This window comes from Chelon labrosus (genome assembly GCF_963514085.1).
Source record: "Chelon labrosus genome assembly, chromosome: 10".
In the NCBI taxonomy this organism is placed as follows: Eukaryota; Metazoa; Chordata; class Actinopteri; order Mugiliformes; family Mugilidae; genus Chelon; species Chelon labrosus.
The window spans coordinates 19,618,169-19,631,599 of record NC_140360.1 but is presented as its reverse complement, the minus strand read 5'-3'; the positions used below and the strand labels follow the sequence as shown (position 1 = coordinate 19,631,599).

General features: G+C 39.5%; 1 protein-coding gene across 1 annotated transcript; it reads right to left on the bottom strand.

The window, feature by feature from the left end:
* Window positions 1–8,488: 8,488 nt before the first annotated feature.
* On the bottom strand, window positions 8,489–12,547 carry LOC311493838 (chemokine-like protein TAFA-4). The gene is made up of 5 exons (XM_084552625.1): window positions 12,455–12,547; window positions 11,576–11,695; window positions 10,638–10,793; window positions 10,262–10,386; window positions 8,489–9,349 (listed from the first exon to the last, which is right to left on the bottom strand). The coding sequence occupies exons 1-5, from the start codon at window positions 12,498–12,500 to the stop codon at window positions 9,338–9,340; spliced, it is 459 nt and encodes a 152-aa protein (XP_084408751.1). The 5' UTR covers window positions 12,501–12,547; the 3' UTR covers window positions 8,489–9,337.
* Between the last annotated feature and the right edge of the window lie 884 nt (window positions 12,548–13,431).

Here is a 13,431-nt window from a genome sequence, read left to right as displayed (position 1 = left end):
TTCTGCTGACTTTTCCACACCCCTACCTGCTGTTGCTAATCTGAGTTTGTTCTGGCAAATAATGACTGCTGGCTAACTTAAAATACATGACTACCAGTGATCCAGCATGAGAATGTTGCCATAGACACCAGATTTGAAACTACAGTAAAATGAGAAAGATTGACCTGGCGCTGACTGTTACATTCAAGGACTTACCGAACGCAGTGCTGATGAATCCAGACATTAGTTTGTGTCTATAGTGCAGGACCTTTATGTAAACACATCTAGTCATTGCTGTCTGTACATACATTGATGTGTTCACTGCAAACGGGAACAGCTAATAGCTATTTCAGCTCAGGTTGTGGGCTTAAGTCTAAATAACTCCATGGCAACATTAAATTTCATGAGTAATTCTGCATTTTCTAGATAAATAGTAGCACAGATGCTAAATAGCTGTAGTTTTTGTATGGCAGTAAAAGATCGGATATTTTTCTTTGTTAAAAGAAAAACATATGGTGGACTAATTGTCTGGATTGCCTGGATCTCGACTGTCTGGATAATAAAAGCATTAGGTAAACGTGTATATTTTTACTTTTCAGAGTCACGACAGCTAGTGGCACAGAGACATGGCATCAGAACCGTTTCTGAGTGACTGATGGTCGGTTTTGTTGTCGCATTTTCCTCGCTCTTCACAGATAAAAGACAGACTTGAGAGTGTCACGTCCTCCCGGCTAACTCAGACAAGAAAGTAAATATTTCCCACAATGTCAAACTGTTTCTTTAATCACAATTATCTCAGCTGAAAACATCTCATTCACCCCTTCACACTTGCATCTTTAAGCGCGACACACAGGTCATTAATTGGAGGCTCTCTGTGCACACACAATTACGCACATAGATGAATGGGTAACAAGACTTGCTCCTGTATTTACAAGATTTTGATGCAGCACACAGTGGGATGCTGGCCGTTGCTTTCACAGCCTCAGCCCCTCAGGAATTACTCTAACTTGTGGCTTCTGGTGCAGGGTGCAGCATCATCCATCTTCTGGAAAAATACAAGTGTTTTTTTGGGAAGTGTATCCACCTGTTTCATGATTTTCCACTGCCCATGTGTATGTTTTATTTTTATTTACTCATTGAAATAGAATCTCCCAATTACAAGATATAAAGTGTAATTGCTAAACATTTCGAACAGATTTATTTTATTCTTATTAACAAAAATAGCTCTTGTTCCAGAAGCCTCTTGCAGTTTCTGCATAAAGCAGGCTTCTTTCTCTGGTGTGTTACTTGGCATCTAGCATTTCTTCTAAAGTGTGAGCACATTTCCATTTTGACTAAGATAAAACATACTTATTTTTGCAGCACTAAACAAAAACTCCCCTGGGTCTCTGTCCGCATTTATGACTTTGGCCATTCATATATTAATCAGCAATGGCTGAAAGCAAGGGGACCACTGGGGTTGAAAAATAAAGAGCCAAAAAAATACAGTTCTTTAAATGGTAACTTGACGCTGATTCCAAAAGTAAGTCAATCCCCATAGACGTCCACGTTAAAAGGCTTAAAGTTACGTGGAATCAGAAGAGTAGCTACTTTGAGTGACTGGTGGGTTGTTAACTTGTCTGCCTTGGCCTCACCTTCCCACCTCTGTTCAACTTATGCTCCACCTATTTGCCTATTTCTCGATTAGCCGGGGGTTAGGTGGAGTCAGGCAAGGCTAAGATGGAGGAACAGGTGGAGCCACTGCACACCAGCTTCAAGGAAACTACGGGTGACCTGGTGTGTGTTTATCTTCATATACAGTCTGAACATGGGCATAAATGCATAGATTCAAGGCATTCATTCTAGTGTCCCTTCTTTACATCAAGAAAGCTTAAAAGTTTTCCCCGGACTAAAAAAAATACACAAAAATTGCAGGTGCGGGCCAGAGCAGTGACTAGTGCAGTCCATGGAAGTGCTGGATTTAAATATTGGTTTTGCCCCAGGCCGACTATAAAATATTCTTAAAGATGCAACCTGCTACTGCAGGTCAAAAAATAATTAGAATTTTCTCCCTAAATTTTGTGTACTGTAGGACACATCACTGTATGTGACCCAACCAAAAATCTTAACTCAAATGTATTTTAGCTTTTTTAAAAGACTTCAAGAAACCCACTATTCAACAATATAGTCAGAATACAAATAACAGAAGCTAATAGGTAAATGGCTGTAAGTAAAACAGCCTTGTGACACTAGCCCTCACTTTGTTACCATAGATTGTGTGAACTGGAATCATAACACGAGTTAAGGCCATTACTGTGCACAGATAACAATATTCAGCTTTGTAGAAGGAGGACATTTTACTGTAAATGCAGATGTGCTTGTAATAGTGATCAATAATGAACAACAGACATGTAAATGAATATATTCATTATTTCCCTGCTGTTTTTCTGCCCTTGCACGTGTTTGTTTGTTTGCTCCATCTGCACCGAGAATCATGAATCATGAACACAGATGCCAAATTACAGCACAACGTCCATCATCCATTGTAGTGAAATTACAACATTCAACAGAGGCAGCAGCGATTGCAATACAGGGCTGTTTAAATTTATGTTATTTAGCTCTTGCTTTATTTCCCCCAGGCAATCACACATTCAGCTAGCATTTGAAATCATGTTTCCTGTCCAACATGGGATTGCTAAATGGGCATAATGTGTGCAAGATGGTAGCAAGCAGCATTCCTTTTTCTGTCTGTCTTCAGAGTGGCTCTCTGGGCTGCAGGCTCTGATGTCTCACATCACGCTGCAGAACAGTGAGAAATAAGACACAAGTGATGGTGATGTGCCCTGACTTCTTTTTATGACGCACCAGGGGACGTCCTGGGATTTGAGAGTCCCATGGGTTTGTTCTAAAGACACATTTCATTCAAAACACTCCGACAGTCTAGTCATGCTCCACTATCTGCACTTAGAAGTCGCTCGTCTGTTTTCATGAATATCAAGGTGCAACTTAGAGCGACGGGATATGACGATAAGGTGTTAAGTGAGAAATAACTCCTAGACAAAATCCCCTCGCACCAATAATTATCTGCTTGAGGGAAGATCAGCGTTTGGGATGCCTCTTTATTAACAGTGCAACCAAAACTGCATGACTGCTGCAAATGCACGTATATGTGTGTGTGTGTGTGTGAGAGAGAGAGAGAGAGAGAGAAAGAGAGAGAGAGAGAGAAGCTACAAGATTTAATGTTTAGTGAGCAAAAACCATGAAGCAAAGTAAAAATTATTAACTACTCTTTGCGGTTGCTTTCTGTGGCACTGAGCAATCGCAGAGATTACCCAGTCTAATCACATCCTGTAACCGAGAACTGTCTCTTCCCCTGCAGGACTCTGGGATTTTAAAGTCAAGGTAACATGGACCAAACTGGATTCTAATTAAAGTTGACATCAGGTGCCTCGTGCTCCTTTCCCCCTCCTCCTCAGGCTTTCATCTAAATGATTCATGCAGAGAATACCAGGTCTTTCATGCCGTTAGGTCCTCACAAAGGAATAACAACTTGATCACACAAAGCAAACATAGACAGATTTACAATGACACCGGCACAGTATCTGTTGCACCTGTTTATATCAACTTGTGTCAAACCAATGCAGAATCACTCAGTTGATGTTTTGTGTTTTCGCTGGGATGTTTTTTTTTTTATTTTTTTTTTTACAAACAGTCACGCTGGCAAATGTGAGAGAGTAAATCAAATCAGAGGGCTAAAAATGGTTTTCTAATGAAATCACGCTGCATGATGAAGACAGAATACAACAAAATGTTTAGTTTCCAGGTGTGGTAATTTGAATAGGACGTAACCTGCTGTGAACCTGATGCAATTGTTTGGAAGTGAATGTGACAAGAGAGCGTCGGCCATATGTTACAGGCTGAAGTGCTGGCATTGTCGTAGAGGATCAGTTCAAGGAACTTGGTGTCACTCTGGGTAAAAGCATCAGCTAAATGCCTGACGGAAATATAAAATTGAATCCACCTCTGAAATTGCAGAGCATACAGGTAGGCTAAATAATTGCTGAATAGAGAGATGACTACTTGGAGGCTTTTTTCTTCCTTATAAGTGGGAAGAGGATTTATCTCTGTGTGAGAAAGCCTGCCTTGAATTAAAGATGAGCTCCCCTTGCTTTTTGTCAGGCTATTGTGAACAACACGGCGTATAGTACACAGTAACTACAGGTATATGCAAAAATAGGTTCGGTATAATGATTCGGCTTTGTGGAGACGCTGAACAGACTTACCATGACATGGAAGTGCCTCAAGGCTGAGTGAGATGGGTGTGTGTTCTCATTATTTTTGTTGGATTTAAGCTGGTAGTTTGGTTTCCAGCGTCTGTTTAAATAAAATTAGTTCTGCTCGTGGAAGGGACTGACAAAGGAGTTAAGACCCACCTATTTACAGTGTCTGTTCTTAAAAATATTTTATGTTGGGATCATTTTGCACTTTTCGCCTTGAAAATGTTTCAAGATTTTTTATTTGTGTGTTTCAAGGCAGACAGTGACATAATGTGAGAGTCATCTGTCGAGGCGAAGGACGCAAAATGAGCAGCAACAGACTCGTGTCCAATCCTTCTTCCTGACTGAGGTGTCTTGCTGTAGGTTATTTTCTTCTCCACTTCACTCTTACGCTTGACTTTAATGGAAACTGACAGTAAATCACAATCGCCCATACAAGACACATTAAAAATAGTTTAGGAAATTAGGCTGCCCCGACGTGAAAGTTGCACTTTTGAACACATAGTCATGTGCCATGCAGTGCTTTGCACAGATGCATGAGGCGTTTTGGTCACACATTTACAAAGTAAAATGACGGTTTTAGTGACGCCTCCTTACCCTAATTGACTCCAAATCTTTGAAAGTGTAGTTTGACATTTTGGAAGAACTCTTGCTGAGAGTAAGATAAGAAGATGGATTTTAGACAAGCGGCAACCTCCGGGCTGGAAAATGAAGCTTACGCTGAATTGCTAAATAAGACCACTTGAGGCTTTCCATAGACCTCCATCTTAAAATGTCCAACGTCACAGCAGACACAAATATGTTTACATAAAACAGATTTGGTCTCTAGGACCAATTTCTTGAAACATGAGGATCAGGGATGGATTTTTATACGATTCAATTATTTAAATGACATCAAGGCCGAAGCTACTCTGAGTGACGGTTGGTTGCCGTGATGGGTCCATCCTATGCATGGTCTTCCTATGCACCCACCCACATCTTTTAATTAGCCTTAAAGTAAAGTATATGGAAAAAAATATGGGTGACGTCACAGAAGGCTTGTACATCTTTATATACCGCCCACTGTTTTAGACAAGCATAGTGTAACTTAAAGACTAGAAACATTTCCTTAATGCAGAAACTGTCGGAGCAGAAACGGTCAAGTCATAAAATGCAATTGCCCAAATGTCAAAATGTTCCTTTCACTCTTAAGATGTTTTAATTACTCCTAAAAGTCATTAACAAAAAATTTCTAATAAATCCTAATCACAAAGACGTCACCTGTTTGGAAAGCAATGGAACATTATGATTACCTGAGTGAAGAAAGCATAAAATCCTATAGACTTTTTCCACCTTGTCTGAGAAACAAAACAAAAAAAGAGAGAGAAACAGAGAGAGAGAGAGAAACCTTTAAAATTTATATGACCGTCAAGCTATAGAGTGATTCTCAGTGCATCAGTATTGGCAGTGTAATTCTCTTCTCCCACTGTGGATGTATAACAGTGTCTGTTTCATTACTGCAGCATGCGGCCAAGAGCCTTGAATATATATGAACACATCACACACAGCTGATAACATTAATTGTGTCAAATTAACGTTAGTTCATTAAAGTGTAATTGTTCTTCTTTTTAATTAAGCAAAAAAAAAAAAATGCAATCTCTATTCCAGTTAGCTTGTATGCATAATGACAAAGCAAATAGATGAAACCTCTGAGCCATGACCGAACTACATCCAGTCTATTGCAGCGAGTCGCCTATATAATTCTCCGCCGTAAAATATTCTTTCACACACAGTAACGCACACAGTACATATTGAAAGAGAAGCAGAATTGTGTTTACATGTTTTATTGTGTCACCTCTAGATGAGGGAAAAGTTGTTAAAGAGGAAAAGAACTGCGTTTCCATTATGTTTTTCATGTGCCCCACGACAGTTTATTTTCTATTAGTGAACATGAACTAGTGTCCCCAATAGTCGGCCACAAGAGAGGGAGGGTCCGCCGCCACATATCAGCCAGAACATAATATCAAATAAGCTGCCAGAAATGTGTTATTTGTGAGTCTGGAGAAATCCAGTTTAGAGAATCGTTGAAATGTTCTTTATTCCCTTGGAATAATGTCTCAAAGCTGAGGTTATTTCTGTCTGGTTTTGTGGATATTTAATCATCTCTTCATCGGAATAATTGCCTGTTTGAGCTAAGAGTCTAGATCCTTTAACGCCCACATTTGTTACTTTATTTTGGCTGATTTGATTTTGATTTTTGGATGTGATATTTGTGTGATATGATGTGTTTTTAAATGTATTATGACAGGTGCTGAGAGGACTTCTTCCTAATTCGTGAAGAGGTGCAGCGATAAAGCTCCTTTTCCTGACTTTAAGGCTATTTTACAGATAAAAAGGTGATCAAGCAGCGCTGCACAAGGTTCTTAAATTCTTTTAAGAGCATGTGTGAGTGCATATGAGTCACAGAGTTTATCTGTGACACATCTAAAAGTCAGCTAATGAATGTCACACCAGCTCCTTTGAAAGTGAAGCAGGAAAAGAAAGCTATGAATGCAGATGTTTTTAGCATTATAGGCACAAATCCGGGGATGTGTGCTGTCGTCACTGAAATAAACCCCAGTGGGATGTAAAATTGTTTTAGTATGTATACAGGAGTAAAAAAAAAAAAAAAAAAAAAGTCTTAGCATGTCTGTCAAAAAGTGAATACAGTAGAGTGTAAAGATGGTAATAATATGGAAGTCACACTTCATCTTATTCTGTTAATTCCCAGTGGAGTCGTCTTTTTTTGCTGCTTCTGTAGAGTAGGTGAGAAAATGTGGTTTCATGAGTTCCTGATCTTTCCACAGCTTTCTTGTCCAGGTCTATTCGGGCTTTAAGAACAGTCAGGGCATCTTGGGACCTTTAACTTCCATAAGCTTTGCATTTCTGTATAATATGAACTCAAAAGTACAAGATTGGGAATGGTTCAATGAGCAAGTACAAGGGAGGAAGACATGCTGTTAGACTTCTAGGCAAGCTCAACCAGCTCAAGAGTTTTACTTGCAAAGAGACATTATATAGCTAACTCCTCCGTGTGTAAATTTCACTTTCAGTTCAAGATTGGGAAGCTAAAGCAGTCACAGCGAAGCATATTTAATAAGACAGCATTATCATGAGAAGTTAAGAATAGACTAAATATGTCTTGGTTTATTCCCAGAGTTGATTCATTAACACAGTTCTGCTCCGCTTGAATTCAAGAGAAGCTTCAGTTGTCAAAACTGAACAAAATCAAGAGTGACAAATTATTAAAAACTGCGACTGCCATGATCATTTTCATTCTAAAGCCTGGAGTGATGGCTTCAGATTGCATATGCAGTTTGACTGACACTCACAAACACGAAAGATATTGGGTATGTTATTCCGTAAGAAAAAAAAATGCTGCAAATCCTCACAACTGATCTGGTGGAACCAGTTTAGAATCTGAATTTGGGGTTAAAAGTTGAGAACTTCATCTCAGCCAAACATCTTGGAAGCGGTTCACCCAATCCCACGATCACCTCTACGGTGTAATATAATTCATTGCAACAGCTGTAAAATGTCCTGCCTTACAGTAGTTTGCGCTATAGCTAGAGTTTATTGTGTTATATTCTGAGGAATATAGTGCCTACACTTTATATGCATGTATTACATGTTTAAAAAAAAACACATGTCATAATGTAATACTCGTGGAAGCACCATCATCCAATGTTATTCTGCTGGTGTCACATCAGTTTTGTAACACTGTTATCAGCTGCATCACACCTTCCTATGGTTTTATAGAAGAGTCATTATATGAATCATAAAAACACATGATTGTTGTAACAATTAAAACTCGAGTGTTTACAAAGCAAATCCATGTATAAATACTTGAACCGCATGACAGCTCACTGAAGAATCTTGTCACTACCAGAACAATAATAATGCATAATTGTGTTGAGCAAACTGCTTAGGATTCAGCTCCTTTAAGCCATCACAGCGTGTGGCATTCATACAAGCAGCTGCCTCAGATGGAATGATTTGCAGCTGCTGTATTTGTGCCATTATAAAAATGTCCCTTCTCTGCAAAGGTAGAATGCAAAGTGTGTGGCTGAACTTGAGAGATAAAAGTGAGGCAATCAGTGTGGGTCCTGAAGGAATATTATTCATATAAAGAGGATAACTGATGAAGTGGTAATAAAGGCAAACATTATGTTCAGTTAGTTGCTAAGATTTGCTTCAAGGGAAGAGAATCGCCATTGTTTCTCATCATTACTATAAGCAGTCCCCACCGCAGGACCACTCAGTTTAGAGAGACAAACAAAAAAAAAAAAGCATGTAAAGACTCTAAGCAGTGGAGAAGCTCCTCTCCTCTTTTTCTCTCCCCTTTCTCCCAATGATTTGCATTTCAAACGGTCCTTGTTTTGCATCACAGCTTCATGCTTGTGTGCATGCCATCGCAGCATTGCAGGTGGTGGCCTGTCCAACCAGTGGAGTTGAAAAGCAGCCTCTGTGTATGTATGCCTATGTGCGTGTGCAAGGCGTGTTTGTGAGAGTGCCTCTTCGTTGTAGGGACTAGTCCGAGGGGATCTGACCTCTTTACGAAACTCAGAGTGAAGTTAAGGGACAGCTTCATCTACAAGTGCTACATAATCATAAATTTCTCAGTATTTGCGGGCTCCTGCTTTGAGGAAGAGTCACAAGCCATCGACTGGATTCACATTTTGACTCTTGAAAATCCGCAAAATCTCTTTTTAAGTGTCTGCCAGCAGGCCCATCCAAACTCTGATGGAGAGCGTCACAATGTGCCCAGCATATCAAGCACAAAAACAATGATACGGGCTTGTGCAGAAGCTGCCTGTGTGGATTGGAAAAGGGGCTGCATCATTTTATCTAAAGTCAATTGCTAATAGATTGTCTACCGCAAGGGATTTACACAAACCGAAATAGTTCTAAGAGAAAATTAAATAATGAATTCTTGCAGTTTAAAGCTCAGCCAAGAGACACCTAATTAGATCTATATTGTTCCTTTCTCCATCTGATTCATCGTCCTCAGAGTCCATCATTAGTTAAGTTGACTGCAGCAAGCCAGGGTAGGTGTGCACTGATTAGACGGAGCTTCTGTCCTGTTACCGCGCCACCTAAAAAACAACAAGAACAACGTGAACAATTGAACTAAATGTGTAAAATCTCAATTCACTGCTCACGCTTGAGTAATCTATTAAGGATCCATTACAAACAGAGTAGCAAATGACTAAACTAAGAAATTCATAGAGGTTGAGCATTACTGTTAGAAGCCACAGCTGATTAAATCTGCTTGCGACATTTTAGCAGACAAAATCCACGACCAAGCCTGTTTTTGTTTACTTCTATGTGAAATGAAAGAGGCACCCCGCTCCAAAAATGACTTTAAATTTAAACTGTGCATGCGTCATGTGTGAACAAAAGGCTTAACCTTGCTTTAATTCCATTGTTCAAGAGCGTAATCTGATGGCTACAAGACATGCAGCGTAGCCCGTGATCACTGGCTGCACGCTGGCTGTGCCTACATGCCCCTGATTCTTTGTAAAAGAACCATACATACAGAACAGTTCAACATAAAGGCGACTTCTGAGAAAGTGTACTTGAAAATGCCGTGGGGTTTCCTTTGGCCGTCAGATTTAATTACATGGGTTTTAGTGTTCAGTATTAGTTTGCAGCTTATTTCATGTTTGTCCTCTTGGCCCCATCATTCACCAGATTATAGAATTAGGTTTTCTGAGCCCACTGTGCCTGGTGAGAGCAAGAGGGTTGATATGTCCAATGGGAGCAGTGATTATGTGTGATTGCAGAATCTTTCAGCATCAAAGGAGAGCTTACTAAAATAAAGCTTTATGATGAGCATTCACAAGCCTGTCGGACCCTGTTTGCAAAGGAGCGACACAGTAAAAAAGGCGATTTAACTTATGACTGCATTTGAGCATCTATAAATACCAAGTGTTGAACTGAAGTCATTATGTCTTTTGTAAGGCCGGTGCCACTGTGAGTCAGACTAACGCAGGCCCTCTCCTCACCTTCGTAGTCTTCACTTTGTTCCCAGAGATGCACGACCAGCCAGTAAGGTCAGGGAGAACTCGGCACTCCTCCCCCTCCAGACATGGCTCCATTTTACACCACCACTTCTGACGCACAATGGACGCTGGAGGGAAGCAAAAAAAAAAAAGAAACACCACGAAAGAAGGTCACTTTTTAGACCGAATGACTTAAAAAAAAGGGTTGTTTGGAAAAAATCATTCCAATCAGATGTCACACTCTACAGTCCTTAGTCCTTAAAAGCCTCAGTATCAGTGGACTCTGGTGAAACTGACTCTACTTCAGCACATAATATATTCATATCATGTCAGAATATTTCAGTTTAGGAGGGTTGGAAGAGGGTCCCAGTAATATTACCTTCAACACAAGAGGGCAGAGCCCTTGTTGTCCCTGCCACCTGTCCTGGGAAGCAGGAGCACTTGACTGTTTGAGAGCGTTCTTCAATCTTGTTCTTATTGCAGCAACGATGAGCAGCAACCACTTCACAAGTCCCTGTCCTCTCCTGTGATGAACCTGGGAAAGAAATGTTGAAGGGAGAGATGACCATTTTTGCACTGAGCTTTACATGAAAGTAGATTCAGCTTGGCTGATATGACCCCTCAAAGACGACAAGGTTACACTCAAATTGCATTTATTTTATTAGATGCTAAACCGAAAGAAAGAGTAATTTCATACAGTAACAAAGCAGTTCTGAACTACTTACGCCTAATATCTCATTTTTGTAAAGCTACAGCACCACCAAGTGGCTGAAAAGCATCAATACTAGAACCAAACTTCTGCATGACCAACAACACTGGCAGGGTTAATTCACAACCCATATTAGAAACCAAGAAATCTTATATGGTTTCATTCATGCAGTATATCTGTGAGAGGCTGAAATAGGTAAACAAAAATTCAATTATTGTTAGCTTATTCTAGCTATTTAAAAGATTACTATGTAAGTATGTAAGTCACAAAACTCCAGATTTGTCAACTCCTCTTGGAGTTGAGAACCACTGAATTAATTTATCCATAGGAGTCTTAGTGTAAAACAGTTACATGCTGCTGATTAAACAATCTAATGATGTAATTCATATTCATATATTAGTCACAGGAATAAAAAAAATCTGAACTATTTTGATATTTTGCAGATTGAGAATATCTGACAAACTCCTCTATATTTACATCTGTTTCTAATACATCTCGGGATCTTGTTGCTTTAACTGAGGTCTCTACCAGGCCAACAGGCCAGTGACCAGGAGCCATAATGAGTCCCTCTGGGGGGTGTAACTGGTCTGGTTGGGTCTGACACCCACCTGTCTGTCCTCTGGAGCTTTGGTTGCCACTGGACACTAGCTGGATGCAGATGCTTACTGTACAGAGAAGCAGGATGCCCCAGTGAATTGGTTGTGTCAGTATGTTCATCTTGCTCTTGTCTGCACCATAAAAAAAAAAGAAGATTCAGCAAAGTTTAAGAAAATTAGGCCAACGGTTTCCTCCAACTGTGTGACCATGATGTAAAATAAAACGCTTCATTAAACGCTCCTAATTCTGATATGTGGTTAAGAGGATTGCTGCATTAATTTACACAATTATGACTCTCACATCACCAAGCCAGGCCGAATCAAAGAGATGCCAATGAGAGCCTGATCAGAGGCAAATGGGAGGAGGGTCCTTGCAATCATTTTTGAGTCATACTATCCCTTCAGCTGTGAACATCTCTCCATGTGCAAAGCTAAACTTTCCCTCCAAAACAAGCTGTATTCAGGATGAGTCACAGAAGAACTGGGACATGGACTTTTAAGTCAGATTACAGCAATAAATAATGCAGAGCAAGGACGACATGAAGTGAAATGTCACTGATTAATCTGCTCGAGGCATTTTCATTCATCATTTAACTCTAACTTTTTATTAAGTTTAAGGCTGCAACTACAGTTTTCTTTATCAGTCTGTGCTCCGATTCCTGTCTCAGTTGTTTAGTATATTAAAGTTTTTTGTTTGTCATTTTAAGAGTACCATAACAACTTCCCAGAGCAAAAAAAAAAAAAAACGCTGGTTAACAGTATGTCGCATAAACATTATATGTTAAATATTGTACTGAATTATCTAAAGTAATAGACAATGTCATAAAAGTAATTAAAATAAATATTGACAGTGATTGCATTTATTTATTTTTTTAATATCCAATGACTTACTTGTGCTCAGGTTATTGGTGTACATGATGATCCGCTGCTGAAGCATCCTTCTGTGTTAACCTCATGCACACCATGTCGTTTTCAGCAAGGATACAAAAGTTTGACGAAAAAAAAAAAAAAAAAAGCTTTTATCTCCACTTTCTGAAGGTTTCAGTGAAAGAAAACAGAAAACGCGAGACCGCCCGCCTGTTACCAAATACCGCCGCGGCTGATGGAGATCAACACATCAGCGCAGTGAAAACCTGCACTTTCACACATCAGCTCCTCTCCCTGGAGTTATACTGTACCTTTCAGGAAGGATGCGATGTGAGAGATGTGTTTGCTCAGTGAACACAGCGGGACGAGTCTGACAGCTTTTCCCGTCAGGAAAATTAAAACTTAATCAAGACACAGACCATCTGTCTCCCGGACAATATGTGGCCACTTTCATTAGAGCCTTAAGAAGCTTAAAGTGGGTATCGACATCCTGTCGCACAGTGGACCGGAGGGATAAACTGCATCTGAATAAGGCCAAGTTCTGTCAGATTTTTTATTTATTTTTTGTTGCCACCTTTTATTTTTTTAGTTTTCTGTGTAAAAGAAAAAACATTAAAAACGTTTCCCTTGACAGTCAGTAATGTGAGATTTAACACACGTTTAACACTCTGCTTCACTTGTTTTTAAAGGATCAGTTAACATGCTGTATAGGCCTATGCTGTATTTCAATTGAGGCTGTAAAACTGAGAATAAATTATTTTCAGAAAATTACTATACAAAGCTAGATATTAAAAAAAAGCACTTTTAATTGCACAGTAATATTTTTCGAGCAAGATTTTGGCTATTCGTTAGAACCAGATGAGCTATTTAGCCATTTAGCTTAGCTTAGCATAAAGACTAGAAACGTACATAAACGGCTAGCCTTTGATTTGTCAAGCAGTAACAAGTTGCAAAGCACATCTAAAACTAACACTATTATATAATTAATTTAACTCATACAG